Below are 16,183 nucleotides of genomic sequence, written 5' to 3' on the forward strand. Positions count from 1 at the left end.
TGAGAATCTCCTTGAATCTGTCTACTTCTCAGGGTCCTATGGCCAGCCACTGCCCTGATGCAGGCCCTGACCAGAGATGCCTTTCCCAGGTCTAGATCTGATGGAGTCACTGCCTGCTTGGCACCAAGAAGCAGCTCTCCAGGCCTTCTGGGGCTACTGAGAGTGAGAGACCTAGAGGGGTCTCTAGGACTCACCCCACTCTGCCCAAAGCAGGTTAGGTGAACAAACTCCTTAATCTGCAAGTCAAGATCTTGGAGGACTTGGACCTTGGATGCTCCCGTTTGTTTTGCTACCATCCTCTGCACCTGGAGCTCCCCCACCAACTCACCCACCCATTCTCACTTCTGTGCCTCTGCTGTTTCCTGGGCCTGGAAGCCCTTCTGTGTACCTTTCTCCCTGGCCAACTCCTACTTATCCGCTAAGACTCACCTCCTCCCGGCAGTCTTCCCTGACTCCCTGACCCCAACTATGTACATCTCCAGTTCTACACTTACCACCTTCTAGGCCCTATTTTCCATCTTCAGTTGCAAGATGCATCATTGCAAGATGCATCATTGCAAGTTTTGAGAGTGGGGAGTGAAGTCTCATTACATATCTGCATCAATTGGAAAATGCATCGTGATGTTGGAAATGCTGTTATATATATTTAAAGAGTACATACTGTCCCCCACTGTCACTGGTGCTCCTAGTTCATCCCTTGCTCCCAGTGCCCACCACAGGACCTGACTCAAAGGCGTCAATGTTTGAGGAGTGAATGAATGAGTGAATGAGCTGTTGGAGCACATGGGGTTTGGAGTGGAACAAGGCCAGATGCCACAACATGAAGCCTCTAACCTCCTCTCCCCACTGCCCTGTCCTGACTCTTCTGGACTGTGAGCACAGCCACATGTCAGCCAGGGTTTTCGGGAATAACCTCTATTTAAAAACTTCTGCCTGATGAACTTGTCAGACCAGAGTCTGTGTGTGCGTTCTGAAATGCCAGCCATTCTGTTCCAAGAGGTGGCCTTACCTTCCCACTCCCACCTAAAGACTCAGTCCCTCCCACCCACAGCCCAATCCACACCCCCTGCCAGGCCTGAAGCTGGGGTCTTTTGAGGGGGGCTGGTCTCCCTTCGTTGATTCCTGGGCCCAGAAAAAGTGACTTCAGGAAGCCCCAGGTTCAGAAGAGGTTGGTGTGAGCCCCAGGCCTGGGGAAGACTGGTTTTGGGGATGGTGCTGTCCTCTGTTGGTCCTGGGAAGGTCGATTGCCTTTGCAGGTCAGTGTCAGGCATTTCTTCTCTCTACAAACCTTTGTCCTGTGCCTAGACTGCTCCTGACCAGGATGCTAGGAGTGCAAAGTGGAGTGGAGCCCCATCTCCGCCCAGCTGGCAGCCCCACAGACACATCATTACTTGGCATCGCCACTGGATGACTAATAGATGTTGCAAACTTAGCGCGGCCCACACACTGAGCTCTTGCTCCCACTACCCAGCCCCTGTCCAACCTGCTCCTCTCCCGCCTCCCCATCTCAAGCATGGATCCTCCATTTTCCCAAAATCTAGGAGCTGTCCTCGATTCCTCTCTTCCCTCATCTGGCCCCTACCCCCATGTATACCCCTGCTGTCATACAGCATCTCTGGCATATCTGTCTCTGAAGTACACCCTCGATCCTTCCACTGTGCCCTGCTAAACCCTGGCCTGAGTCTCAATCACCTCTTGCCTGCATGCCTGCACCAGCCTCCTCTCTGCACGCCCTGCTGCTCCTGCAGGTTGAGCTTCTATAGATCTAAATCAAAGCCCACCCCCAACGACTGCCCCTGCACTTAGGATAAAATCCACCCCACTTCCTGTGGCCTGTAAGATCTGCACAGACTGGTCCCTGCCCATCTCTCTAACTCGGCAATTTCCATCCTTCCCCTTCCTCTTAGTCTCCAGCCTCTCTGGTCTTCCTTCTGTCACTAGAACAAGCCAAGTCCATTTCCACCTCTGGGGCCTTAGCTTTACAGTTCCCTTGCCTGGACTGCCCTTCCCCACTTCCGGAGTGGCAGGCTCCTCCTCGTGCTGCCACCTTGTGGGCGGAAGAGCTCCTGCTCAGAGGTCTCTCCCTTGGCGTCCCTGTTTGTCCTGGTCACTGCTGCACCCCTCATCCCTAGCACAAAGTAAGGCCTGCAAAAAGAATCAAGACTCCGTGTTAGCCTAGTCTAGTAGGGGAAGAAAACACCTAAACACATATCTCCAATTAACCTGACAAGAGCTATAGTTTAAGGAAGTGAGATCCCAGCACTTTGGGAGGCCGAGAGGGGTGGATCACGAGGTCAGGAGATCAAGACCATCCTGGCTAACACGGTGAAACCCCGTCTGTACTAAAAAAAAAATACAAAAAAACTAGCCGGGCGAGATGGCGGGCGCCTGTAGTCCCAGCTACTCGGGAGGCTGAGGCAGGAGAATGTCGTAAACCTGGAAGGCGGAGCTTGCAGTGAGCTGAGATCCGGCCACTGCACTCCAGCCCGGGCGACAGAGCGAGACTCCGTCTCAAAAAAAAAAAAAAAAAAGGAAGTGAGGGCACTCGGGAGAAGGTCGGGGAGGGTTGGGTAAAGTCTTGAACATGACATTGTGTGCGTGAGCAGTTTGGAAGTGGCATGTGCCAAGGCCCAGGAGTGAGAGTTTTGTCCTGCTGAGACCTCTTTTCTCTGCCTCCAGCCTGGGCTTTGCAGAGCAGGAGGGCGAGTTGGGGGCTCCCTTGACCTCAGCAGGTGTGTGCCAGATTGATCTGGGGACTCTCTTCCCCAACATGGACAGCCACTCCTCTGATGTCGGGTCCCCAGAAAGTGTAAGGCTCTGGCTGGGATGCTGGGAGTTGATTCATTCACTTGATTATTTGACAGTATTTGTTGAGCTCCTACTATATGCCAGGCACCTGTGCTTGGCCTTGCGGATCCAACACGGGAAGCCACGGGCGGGGAGCTTATGGGCAAACCATACGTGATAACAGCCGCTGACAGGTATTGGATTCTCTTATGTGCAGGGCACTGCAGAGCCCAGCTGATCTCATCCAAAGCGGGAACATCCCTAAGAGGCACGCGACAAGTTCTAAGACTCAGGAGCCTCCTCAGGGGAAGTCAGGGAAAACTCAGGGCGTTTTTGTCAGAGCCAGAGGATGGGAGAGAAGCAGTTGTTTTGGGGGCAGAGAAAAGAGCTTTTCAGGTATGCGGAACAGTAGATGCAAAGGCCCCGAGGGAGAAAGGGCCCTGGTTATCTGGGAGGCTCCAACATCACCAGGACGCCCGGGCCCTTCGCTCTTTCCTGCAGAGGGCAGGGACCTTGGGCGGGGGCTGTCAGCCCGCAGGCGCCAGCCCACCAACCATGGCAGGGCTTCAAGACCCCTAGCTCCCCTCGACCCGCCTCCCACGAGCAGCGCCTCCTCCTGGAACTCTCTGGAAAGTTCACACAGTCCCCGCACTGACCCCGGATCCAAGGTCCTCTTCCGCGTCGGAGTTTTTGCCTAGACTGGGCCCCAGCGAGCTGGCGGGCCCGGCCCCGTCCCCGAACCCCCGCCCCCGCCCTCATCCTCAACCCAGAGCCCCGCCCGGCCTGCCAGGAGCCTTGCCCAGCGCGCATGCGCCCCGGAGCCGCCGAGCAGCCTGTTCCCAGGGCCGCTTTGCGCCTTGACGCTCCCAACTGGCTTGAGTGTCCGACTTACGGTCTCGTCGCTCCCACTGGGCCCACGTTGTGGCCGCTGGTACTTGCCATGTGTCGAGGGGTGGGGTAGGAAAGACTTGGGGGTAGGATCCCAGTGCCACCTTCTAGGAACCCGGCTGGGTGCCCTAGGCAAGTTACTAACTTCTCAGAGCAGGGTCTTTTTCATCAGTACAAAGGGCGTTCCAGTGTGGCCTCACTGGATTGTTTTGAGGATTAACTGAGATAAGATGTGTGAAGGGGGCCGGTCGCGGTGGCTCACGCTTGTAATCCCAGCACTTTGGGAGGCCGAGGAGGGCGGATCACCTGAGGTCAGGAGTTCGAGACTAGCCTGGCCAACATGGCGAAACCCCATCTCTACTAAAAATACAAAAATTAGCTGGGCGTGGTGGCGGTCGCCTGTAGTCCCAGTTACTCAGGAGGCTGAGGCAGAAGAATCGCTTGAACCCGGGAGGCAGAGGTTACAGTGAGCGGAGATCACACCACTGCATCACAGTCTGGGCGACAGAGTGAGACTCCATCTCAAAACAAAACGAAACAAAACAAAACAAAAAAACAATGTGTGAAGCGTTGGGCTGGGGAGACGACCCGCCGAGTGGCCACTGTCACACTAGAGTATCTTGGGCCTCATTTATGTCTCCCCGGCTTCCTCCATGGTCTCTTTTCTCTCCGTTTCTCTCTATCTCTTTGCCTTTCCTCTTCTGGGTCTTTCAAGGTGTGTTTCTCTCTCTGTCTCTCTGCCTGCTATCCTATGGCACGCTCTGGGGAGGTAGAACTCCCTGCCCATTGGATTGGGGTGGGTGCGGAGGGGGAGGCAGAGGCTGGATGACAGCATTGACAGGGGAAATTCAGGTGTCCCTGGCCTCTGGGGCCTCCTGCCCTCAGTTTCCTGCACATACTTGGGTGTCAACGCTGAGATTTCCTTCTGGACCTGGGCTCTGAGAGTTGTGGCCTGGAAAGATGGTGAACAGACTGGTCTTTTTTTGAGACAGGGTCTCAACTCTGTCACCCAGGCTGGAGTGCAGTGGCACAATCATGGCTCACTACAGCATTAACCTTCCAGGGTAAGGTGATTCTCCTGCCTCAACCTCCTGAGTAGGTGGGAGTACAGGCACATGCCACCTTGTCTGGCTAAGGGTTATTTTTTTTGAGACAGAGTGTCGCTCTGTCACCCAGGCTGGAGTGCAGTGGTGCGATCTTAGCTCACTGCAACCTCTACCTCCCGGGTTCAAGCAATTCTCCTGCCTTAGCCTCCCGAGTAGCTGGGATTACAGGCACACGCCACCACGCTTGGCTAATTTTTGTATTTTTAGTAGAGACGGAGTTTCGCCATGTTGGCCAGGCTGGTCTCGAACTCCTGACCTCAGATGATCCACACGCTTTGGCCTCCCGAGGTGCTGGGATTACAGGTGTGAGCCACTGTGCCCGCCTATGTGTTTTTGTGGAGAGGGTTTTGCCATGTTGACCAGGCTGGTCTTGAACTCCTGGCCTCAAGCGCCCCTCCCACCTTGGACTCCCAAAGTGCTAGGAGTCACTGTGCCTGGCCTGATCCAGTCTGGAGTAGAGGAGGAGATGGTTTCCCAGAGAAAAGTAATAGGTAAACTGAGTAAGGTATACCAGGTAGAGTGAACAGGACGTACAAAGACCCAGAGATGGTGTTAATTGAAAAGTTGGCTATGAGTGGAGAGGAAGAGGAGGGACAAATGGTGGGCAATGAAGCCTGAGGGCCTGGCAGCCTCATGGGCCACATTACGTGCCACATTCAGACTTTATCCTGAGATGAACACAATGAAGGGTTTTAAGCAGGGGAGGGAAGTAATCAAAGCAATCTTTTTCTTGGCGGGGGGGATGGAATCTTGCTTTTTTTTTTTTTTTTTGGGAGACGGAGTCTCGCTCTGTCGCGTAGGCTGGAGTGCAGTGGCCGGATCTCAGCTCACTGCAAGCTCCACCTCCCGGGTTTACGCCATTCTCCTGCCTCAGCCTCCCGAGTAGCTGGGACTACAGGCGCCCGCCACCTCGCCCGGCTAGTTTTTTTGTACTTTTTAGTAGAGACGGGGTTTCACCGTGTTCGCTAGGATGGTCTCGATTTCCTGACCTCGTGATCCGCCCGTCTCGGCCTCCCAAAGTGCTGGGATTACAGGCTTGAGCCACCGCGCCCGGCGGAATCTTGCTCTTGTCACCCAGGCTGGAGTGCAATGGCTCAATCTTAGCTCACTGCAACCTCCACCTCCCGGGTTCAAACCATTCTTCTGCCTCAGCTTCCCAAGTAGCTGGGATTACAGGCACTTGCCACCACACCTGGCTAATTTTTGTATTTTTAGTAGAGACGGGTTTTCACCATGTTAGCCAGGCTGGTCTCAAACTCCTGACCTCTGGTGATCCGCCTGCCTTGGCCTCCCAAAGTGCTGGGATTACAGGCATGAGCCATTGTGCCCAGCCAAATCAATCTTTTAAGATAAATGTCTGGCTACCAACATGGAGGACAGGGGATTGGACCAGGGCCCTTGGGGCTTTTCCTGTCGTTGAGGTTCTAGATGGTGGTGGCTTCCACTAGGGTGGCAGGGATGAGATTAGTAAGAGGCAGATGCATTTCTGAGATATTTAGGGGCAAAACTGACACTCTTCCTTCCCTGGAAACATCCAAACATGGCCACATCCATATCCATCCTTGGAGAAACCAACATTAAATCAGCCCATTCTGCAACACCCTTGTCCACTTCTAGACTGTGCTCCAGAATCGGAGACGGTCCTTTACTAATCAGTTTGGGGAGCAGGATGGGCAGAGATCCCCAGATTCCTTTGGAGGAGTGATGGAAGCCTGCTTAGCCTCTCCCAGATGGGACTGCAGCCCTCCTGAGACTCAGCAGTCAGGTAAGGAGGCAGTTCTCTGGCAGCATCTGGCGCACATAAAGACTAACTTGGACTCAACATGCTGGGTGACGAGAAGCAGTAGGATGAGGTAGGAGACACGCTGGTCACAGCCTGCGTGGGCCAGACCCTGCTCAGGGACTTTTCTGCAGCTTTAGCTTGGCCCTGGCTGATGGCTTGGCAGTTGTGGGGATGAAAGATTAGAGATGCCCCAGCCCATTCTAAGGAGTGCACCACTGGGTGCCTCTGTGGGGCTACTCTGCCTTTTTGGGTGGGAGAATGTCAGGTAATCTCACACTTAAAATGTTCACATCCATTAAAAAGTTCACCTTGGGGCTGGGCGTGGTGGATCATGCCGGTAATCCCAGCACTCTGGGAGGCGGAGGTGGGCGGATCACCTGAGGTCAGGAGTTCAAGACCAGCCTGGCCAACATGGTGAAACCCCATCTCTACAAAAACACACACATACAAATTAGCTGGACATGATGGTGAGTGCCTGTCATCTCAGCTACTCCAGAGGCTGAGGCAGAAGAATCGCTTGAATCTGGGACGCAGAGGCTGCAGTGAGCCTAGATTGTGTCACTGTACTCCAGCCTGGGCAACAGAGTGAGACTCCATCTCAAAAAAAAAAAAAAAAAAAAAAAAGTTCACCTTGATGAAGTAAGCACTGTGTTTCTAGAATCAAGTGCTGCTTTTTGGTGTTTAAAAAATAAGCTAAGGAAATCCAAGCAGTACAGATGCCCCCCAGTTCTGCTACTGCCACTGAGAGGTGAAGCAAGGGCTCCTTGGCCTTAGCCTTCTGACTTACTTGCTCACACGCACACACCGAAGCAGAAAAGGTTTAGTTTTTGTTTTTAAAGCCTTTTTATTTTTTTTTAAAAAAACAAAAAACCCCCAAACAAAAACAAAACCTAAATTAAAATATTTCCCATTGGAGGCTATTTCTTTTTTTGTCTTTTAAAAATTTTATTACACAAATATCACCCATTCCCACGTGTCAAGAGGAAAGATGTCCTTGCTCTCTCTAAAACCAATAGTGGAGAACTTTTAGAAAACAAAACAAAGTCCAACTAGCTTCCTCCTTCCCTGGCCCAAAATAACCTCAATGTGTCAACTGAGATAGCATAAGACTTATCCCCTTAATGCTTACATTTAATTTAAACTTTTTAGCACAACATTGGAGATTGACTCTAAATCAGCAACAAAAAAATATATATTTACAGTATTTCTCCGAAAAACAAAAAACACAACCAAACCCTTTAAACATAAGTGACTTTAGGAGTTTTATTTATGGAGCAGTTATTTTTTTAATCACCAAGTGATTTTATATTATATATATATAAATTTTCTTCCTTTCCTTTGTGGTTTTTCGCCCCGGTGCTTGGAAAGATGGAGGCAGGGGTTCTGGTCCTGCAGTCTGAGGGCAGGCTCTCCTGGCAAGGCCGTGTCTAAGAGCAGATTGTAGGACATGCGATGGACTCCCCAGGTTCCTCTGTCCCCCAACAGAGACACTTCTTTCCTCCACATGGACCAACCCTCACCTCTAAAAACCATTTCCCCTCAGTCCCAAAGAAAAGGAAAACCCAGCAAGGGCATGGTCCATCTGCTGCCTCTTCTGGGCTCCCTTTTCTGCTGACCAATTTACGTGCACGGTAAAAATGCATGTTTTTCCAAACCCCCAAAAACAAACATAAAAACCAAAACCCAAAAGAAACCATTGGCTTGGAAATTTCTGTGGATGAAATGTCCCAAAGTCAGAGGCACTCTCCCGGCACAATCCCTGCTCTGAAGGGGTCTCTCCACCTCCCCTTTTATAAAAAGACAACAAAATAAAACAAAGTAATCTTTTCAGTATTTTCCACAGGAGCAACCAAAGAAAAAGGCAGGAAGCTTCCAATTATAGGTCATTAACAATAATAAGGTTTTTGCTCAATACCCAGGGTTCTTTACAGAGAAGTTCCCCTAACTGAGGCACTCTGGAATAAGTCACTGGCATTTCCTCAAAGTTTTAACCCCAGATTACTGGGGCCTGGAGACCAATGGAAATGGGCAGAGGGTCATGGGAGCAGACTGCTGTTTGTAAGGTGCAGCCAAAAGATTCAGCAGATTGGAAGAAACAGACAAAATGCCACCCCCTACCAGGACCCAGTTTCTTCTAAGACGGCCAGTTAATGCCAGGGTCAAAACTGGGCTAGGTGGCAGAGGGGACCCCTCTGCCTCTATTGCTTTGGAAGTGGCAAGGGTGCAGTTGGCGTCTCTCTTCTGGGTGGCTCACACTTCAGACCCCTGGTGCCTGGGCTCCATTCCCTACCTCTGTAGGGCTTCAGGAGGAGGAAAGCCTGAGACTGGGCTACAGGAAGAGGGACAGAAAGGGACTGGGTTGGAGGACCAGAAGGCGGGGCGGTGGGGGGAAGAAGAGGTTGTGCTATCAGTATCCTTACAGAGGGGGAGCAGAGTGCAAATTTGCATCAGTCATTTATAAGCTCTTGCCATAGGCTGCTGCTACTGAGCATCTCCTCACACACTTAAAAATATTGACCCAAAAGAAATTCCGACCTTTCTTTCTTTCTTTTTTTTTTTTTTAAAGTGCAAAAAGCTCTCTGCTGCCCTAGAGAGAGGATCTTTGGACAGGCCGTTCAATGCAAAGTAAAAGGGGGCAGCTGATGGGGCTCGACAAAGGGCGGTGGAGCGGGAGACACCATGCTCCCCTCCCTCCCTCCCTCCACATACACGCGCGGAATACACTCAGCCACACACACAGAGGCACATGCACACCCCCTTCCATGGCTGCAGGCAGAGGGCAGGTGACTGGCTTCTAAGCAGGACCCCCTGGCTGCCCTGAAAGGTCAGTGAGCCACTGGGGCTAGACACAGGCCTAGGCTCAGGGGGCTCTGCTAAACCAGAGGCCTGAAGGAGCCTGGCTGGGAGGCAGGTTGGGGCTTGGCCCAGTCCTCTGCCGCCTCCAGCTTGGGGGAGATAGGCTGCTCCCTCTGAGGACGTGCATCCTGGGAAAGCCTTCTTCAGGCAGAATGAAGACACATGGAAAAGGGCAGTCAGTGGGAGGCAAAAGAGAGAGGGGGAACAAGGAGATGGTGCCTGTCTCAGAATCCACTTGGGTAGCAACGAAATGGGTGTGTCCCTGGGGCAGACAGTTCCAGCTCCTCTCAAGAGCTTCAACCCCAATAAGTGCAATAAGGACCTCATAGAGACTAGCAAGGAAGTCGGGTAGGCTGGGGTGGGAAACCTAATTATGTGAATGAGCACGAGTGCTGGGCAGAAACAAGCTCAAGGGAGAGGAAAGGAGGGAGAGCACAGTTAAGGACGTGAGGTTTGGGACATCTCAACAGCACCAGTGTGATCGGCACGGGTCTGGAACTCCTGGGGCTGCTGGCCCCTCCTGCGTAAGCCGGGAGAGTGTGATGGAGGAGAGACACGCACTGGACACCACAAGGAGAACCTGGCCGTGGAGACAGGGCCGCTTTCTTCCCTGGGAGTTTGCTCAGAACCAGGCACTGCTGGGGACCATGGGTGAGGAGGAGGGGCACAGGGCCCAGTGCAGATGAAGGTTGCACAAACACCCCAAACTGAGAGCCCGGTCTCCTGGCAGGCGAGTAAGCGAGCAGGCACCTCGACAGCACAGCCTGTGCTTTCCCCTCAGATCAATCTGCTACTCCCTTTTCCTTAGGAGGGAGAGGAGCAGGCAGGTAAGCCTGGTGTCCACCACCCTCTCTGCCCCGCCTGTAGAGGAAGGGCTCAAGGGACAGGAGAGCAGAGAGGGAGTGTGACGCTGGCCTCAGAGCCCGTGCAGGGTCAAGGAGACGTTCTCCTCGATGGGGAGTCAGGGGAAGATCGGTTTCCTGTTGAGTCTGGGCTGGGTGTGTCTTAGCTGATCTTCTGTATCAGCTTCTCGTCAGACAGGCAGTAGAGGCTGTTGATGGACAAGTCTGAGATGAAGTGCTCGCAGGCTTTTCGAGTGATCTGCTTGCATCCTCGAAGGTCGATCAAGGTGACGTTGGCAATGCGCCGTAGGTAGATCAGGGTCTGGTCTGTCAATTTATTGCAACCTGTTGGGAAAGTGGACATAATGACAATGCTCACATACACACAACCTTCCTCTGCCATTCAATTCCCGTAGCCGTCTTCCTTCAAAATGCTAAACAAAAGCCCTCTTTGTCCCACAACTCCCTGGCTCAGAGACCAAAAGTGCCATCAGCACCTCTAAAGGGACCCTGCTGCCTCACTCCCATCACCATCTGACAACAAGCACAAGGGCTGCAAGGCTGACCAAACTCCAGCTGGATGTTGGCTGCGCACACAGGCAACCAACTTAACTACTCAAGGCCTCAGTCCCCCATCAAGTTAAAAAAGGGACAGAAATCCATGTCCTTGTCCAGATGTGAAGAAATGAGCTAATGGAGCTAATGTGAGTCAATGAACAGGCCCAAGGTCATTCTGGTTTACTGATCAAGTTCCAGGGAGGGCTGGAGGCAGGGGGCACTGCTGCTTATGAACAACAGTAGTGGCATACCTGCCATATTGAGCTCTGTGAGAGAGTAGCGAGTGGAAGACCCAACAGCGGTGAGTAGATTGGAGGACTGATCTGTAAGGTGGCTGCAGTGACTGAGGTCGAGTCGAGACAGGAGGGGCATGTGGCGAATGATGAGGCGAAGCGTGGCATCTGTGATGTCAAGGCCTGCCAGCCGGAAGTCAGTCATGTTCCGGAGCTTGCTGCGATTGTCCTGACCTGCACAGGCAAGACAAGAGTCTAGATCAAAACTCTCAATTCTCTAATCCAGCTTCAAGGCTCCAGGCAGCAACAGCTACTTGCTGGCCAGGGCCCCTGGAAGGGGTTAAGTAGAACTGCCCACACCCAGCCCTGCCTTCAGGGTGTGAGCACTGTGTGGGCAGTTTCTAGGAAACCAGACAAGTTTTCTTTCTTCTCAAGCTGCTAGATTATGCCTCATGCACACAGCAAAAGGCTATGTGCAGAATGCTCCTCGCCTTCCAATACCACCACACTTTTCTAGACCATCATGCAAATAGCTTTTGACTCCACCTCAACCATAAAGCCTTCTCAGACTTTTTCAGGCTTACACTCTCTGGGCCCCAAACTCCACCGACTCACAAAATGGACTTACTCCATTGTTTGTAGGTAGTTATCTGCTTATAGTTACCCTATTCTTGTACATAGTCCATCATTCTGTTTTCATTTTGTGCTCTTCTATTCTTCCACAGCATCATTTCTGAGACTACCTTAGCTTCTGAGGACGAGGTCTGTTTGGAAGACAAAGCTACCCCAAGACAAGCACCAAGAAGTCAGGCCCAGAGCATACCTGGTTTATCAGCCGGTGGAGTAAGCAAGTCCCGAATTTGAGGGTCCTTGATTCCTACTGCCCACCGAAGATCAAGGGTCCTGAGAAGGGGGCAGCTGGAGGTGCTGAGGGCAGAGACTGCAGACCAGGAGCAGCCTGCTAGGAGGAGGTCTTTCAGTCCTGCAATGGATGGAATGAGACACGTAATAATACACTGTTTCCCAGCATACTCAGAGCTGTAACGATCTGAGCAAAGTGAACAGACTTCCAGTCTAATAGGAGAGAAGGACTATGTCTAATCTTTTAGTCATCCAGCTCAAAGATTTCCACGGTATCCTATACTACATCTTTTGCTTTAGTGGTAAATTGATTGCTTAGTTCCCACCAGAGCAATACAAGAAGGAGTGACTTCCTGTCTTTCCAAGAGCTCAAAATGCTGAAGAGAACAAGGGCTTATAAGGAGCTGACCAAAGTAACATCTGACTCAAATTTCCCCCTTAGTGGTTATGCTGAGGAGAAATGCAGGGCTGGCAGCAACACTGATTCCATTCTCTTTGCTGTCCACTGCAGTGATTGGCCTGTCAGTCCAGAGTGCTGCCTTGGAGACTGGCACTTAAGATGGCCCTGGGTAAATCTCTTGCTAAGCAACAATGGCATGGGACTGCTGCCCTACACTGCCCTCAAGTGATGCTAAGAAGCACGGCCAATAATGCAACTTTTCTTGCCTGCTCCTTCTGGGCCCCTGGAAAAACAGTGGCAGGGCTGGTCACTTACCTGGCAGCCTATTGACAAGCCATGTCAATTGCTTTTTAGAGATGTTGGTCCAACTGAGGTCAAGGCTGACTGGCTGCCTCTTGATGATGCCACTGAGGGCCTGGGGCACAATGGCCTTACACCTACTCAAGTCAATTTTTGTCCAGAGTCTCTTGTCGCAGCACCTGTGATAGAAGGGAAGAGAACTTGCCTTCATTAACTTGATATACCATCAGTGGAGCTCCCATCACAGGCTGCTGATGGCTTCTGGGTAAAGCAGAGCACCTGAGGCTCATTCTCCCTGCATTCCTCTACAAGTGTACAGGGATCACACCTTACAATTTTTTGCCTCACAGAATAGGCAAAAAAATTGCCTTGGGCTCTACAACAACTAGATCCTTTGCAAACCTATATGTTGATAGTATATAACTTGACCACTTTACCCTGATTTATTCTGGAGTGTTTGAGAACATAACAGTTGTTAGGGACACACAGCAAGCAACAGTCTATAATCCCTTTATCTGCATTAAAATGGCATGGTTCCTGCTGAAGTGTATATAAGGGAGCCTCTTAAAGTTTCTAGACTTCTTACTGTCTAAAGCTAAGAAGGCTGCTCCATTCTGTCCCTTGTCAGTCACTCGCAGCTGCCTGAAATGCAGGGTGCTACTCAGCACATCCACAATTCACCCTGCCTTCAGCCCATTACTGTATCAGGTCGAAAGAGGCTCTTTATCAGGCTTACAGAGTCCTCTCCCACCCTCAAGTTCTGCCTTGGTGCTATCCTGACATTTTCTAGCCAGTCCAGACCAGAAGTGAAAGGGACAGGCTTGGCTTTCCACTGCAGTCTACAAATCTACAGGCCACAAACCACAACATGCTGGCTTCCATTTAATATTTTATAGCCCCTGCCCCCCAGCCTGGTTGGCAGGGGAAGAGAGACAGCACATAATGGGAATCTGATGTGCCTGGCCCTGAAAACCAAGAGGTAGAGTCAAGCAGTCCTACTAGTCCTATACAGAGAAATATTAAGGAGAATTTAGATACGCTATGCATTAATTCAGATTTGGGAAATAAACTCATGTTTGCAAAGAACAGGTCTATTTAAAGACTGAAAAAATTTTACCAGTGGCACATGAAGCTTCTATGGCAGAAGCAAGCTGCTGACAATACAGTAGATTTTGCTGCTGTAAACCCGAGCATGCATCAGAGTCCCCTGGAGGAGGGCTTGTTAAAGCAGACTGCTGGGCCCACCCAAGAGGTTCTGATTTAAGAGGCCTATGAGGGCCCTGACAGTTGACATTTCTAAAAAGCTCCTGAGTGAATGTCACTGGTCAGGACACCACACTACTGTAATAGGATGTGTGTGACCCAGATAAAAAGGATATCTCCTACAGTAAATATATACCAGAGCTTAAGGAAAAACCAACAATGCCCAATGGGAAGCTCCTTGTTCATTATCACTACGAATTTTTTCCCCCAAGTGTCTGTCCAACTTAAGAAGAAACGGTAGCTCTCATTAAGGAAGCTTCAAAACTGGACTCTGCTTGCTGGAAAAGGGAATTCTGATCCAGGTTTGGGGGGATGAGCATTGAAACTGAAGAAAAATATAAGCACCTTCAAATTCATCTTGAAAAGCATGCCCACTTCTCTCACTGAATGGGAAGGTAATTGAGTCAGGGGCTTAAGTGAGGTCATCTGTGTTATCAGCACCAGAAGAGTGAACAGAACATCACAGGCTCTCAACCAACACGTGATGAGTTCAGCTGACTTGAGGAGGAAATTTTCAGCCCACAAGACTCTGAAGTTTTAGCACAGACTACAAACCTATTCCCCAAATCAGTTTCCCTCCCCATAACAAAGAGAGATGGGAAAGTATAGAGCAGGGCCAGGAGGCAAATGGCTAAAGTTCCCTAATGACATCTGTGGGCACAACTGGCCCACATCTTTAAACAGGACCTGCCACCTACTCCCATACCCCTAATTCCTGACCCCCTGAATCCCTGCTCACCATTTATACCACGTCTTGCACACTCGCATACATTCACAAAGTTCTCTGCGGCTGAGGTAGCGGAAGACAGACATCCAGACCTCCCGCTGCATCCAGCTTTCGTCTCCATCCTGAGCCCAACTGCCCCGGCCATTCAGCCTGGCTGCACCCCCCTCCTCTGCACTGTCATCTTCCTCCTCCTCCTCCTCCTCTTCCTCCTCCTCTCCCCCCAGCCTCTCCTCATCCCCACGCTGGGGGGTTCGGGCTGGGCAGTGCTGCACTAGCACACGGGGGGAATGGCGAAGGTTGGCAGAGGAGGCCGTGATGGCCTGCAGCTTGGGCACAATGGATGTCCCGTGGAGCTCTTTGGTGGGCCTCTGTAGCGTGACAGTGAGGTACGATCCCCGGATCTTGGCTTTCTCAACTTCAGACAGCTCCTTTTTGCCGCTGGGATTGTTCTCCTTTTCCCGTACCATGGTGCGCTCTGTGGCCTGCAGCCGCAGCAACTGCCGCCGTTTGAAGCGCTCGTCGCGGCTGGCACTGTGGTGGTCGCTGGGGCCAGCCCCAGGGGATGACCGAGTCACCATACCCCGGGGGGAAACCGGGTCATGGATGAGCTGCAGCATGGAAGTAGGTGAATGAGGCGGGGGCGTGAGAGGCTCATCGCAGCTCCGCAGGGGCCGCAGGACTTTGGCTTGCACGGCTTCTTCGTCACTCTCTTCCATTTTCCGCTTCTGCAAAACAGGCCCAGAAAAGCAACATCAGTGCTTCCTTTCTTCCAAAGCCTCTGAACAGACAGGGTGGACCTCCCTTGCTCTCAGGGGACCAGAGAGAAGAAAGGTCACTGTTGGAGAGGGGGTCATTCCCTCAGAGTCAGCCCAGGCTGGTCTCCAACTCCTAGGCTCAAGTGATCTGCCTGCCTTGGCCTCCCAAAGTGCTGGAATTATAGGTGTGAGCCACTGCACCTGGCCTGACCATTTTTAATTGTGTCTCTGACTTACCTCTTTCACCCAAGAGACGTTCTGTTTCACGGTGGAAAAAGCCCACATATACCATTTGAACTAAGATCCTGAGTCTGACAGCGGTAAACACCATTGGCTTCTAGCTCTACCAGAGTCTAAGTTTGACTCTACCAGGCTGCATCTTCCACTCCATCCCCCACGTGAATAATAAAGCAGAGAACAAGAACCTCTGTGAGAAACTGGGTTGCTACAGGGAGATTCACTCAGGAGTATGGTGAGGAATCCCACAAGAGCCCTCAACTTTATCTGTGGCATTTGTGCTCTCCAGATACTTGTCCTTTCCTGGAGCCCACTATGACTATGCTATGACAAAGCCCAGTAAACATGTTCCACTAGGAACCATATCAGTAGTTCAGGTTTTTTGCAAGGAGACTTTATGTCTCTAAGCAACAACCCTGGTATCTGCTCTTTTCCTCCTTACATTTTTTGATCATTATGGTTGGAAGAAAATTACCACCTTTTGGGTGCTACCTTTTCCAATGTATTAGAAGATAATACTAAAACATAGCATCTGCCAACACATCTGCTACAGCAGAGATGCAAACACTCAACATCACTAGTGAAGA

The 16,183-nt window shown here is 51.3% G+C and overlaps 1 protein-coding gene across 13 annotated transcripts in view; it reads right to left on the reverse strand.

Moving 5' to 3' along the window:
• Positions 1-7,388: 7,388 nt before the first annotated feature.
• Positions 7,389-16,183, reverse strand: part of KDM2A (lysine demethylase 2A) — a 149,418-nt gene continuing 140,623 nt past the window's right edge. For 11 of the 13 annotated variants that reach the window (XM_074013106.1, XM_065527903.2, XM_074013102.1 and 8 more), the window contains 5 exons: positions 14,617-15,329; positions 12,630-12,793; positions 11,877-12,035; positions 11,072-11,287; positions 7,389-10,607 (listed from right to left, as the gene is read on the reverse strand). In XM_074013106.1, coding sequence (XP_073869207.1) covers positions 10,426-10,607; positions 11,072-11,287; positions 11,877-12,035; positions 12,630-12,793; positions 14,617-15,329 — 1,434 coding nt within the window. In that variant the 3' untranslated portion in view covers positions 7,389-10,425. The remainder of the gene's footprint in view (positions 10,608-11,071; positions 11,288-11,876; positions 12,036-12,629; positions 12,794-14,616; positions 15,330-16,183) is intronic. The other 2 variants (XR_012423022.1, XR_012423023.1) reach the window with 2 other exon arrangements.

Source organism: Macaca fascicularis, chromosome 14, assembly GCF_037993035.2.
Source record: "Macaca fascicularis isolate 582-1 chromosome 14, T2T-MFA8v1.1".
Taxonomy (NCBI): domain Eukaryota; kingdom Metazoa; phylum Chordata; class Mammalia; order Primates; family Cercopithecidae; genus Macaca; species Macaca fascicularis.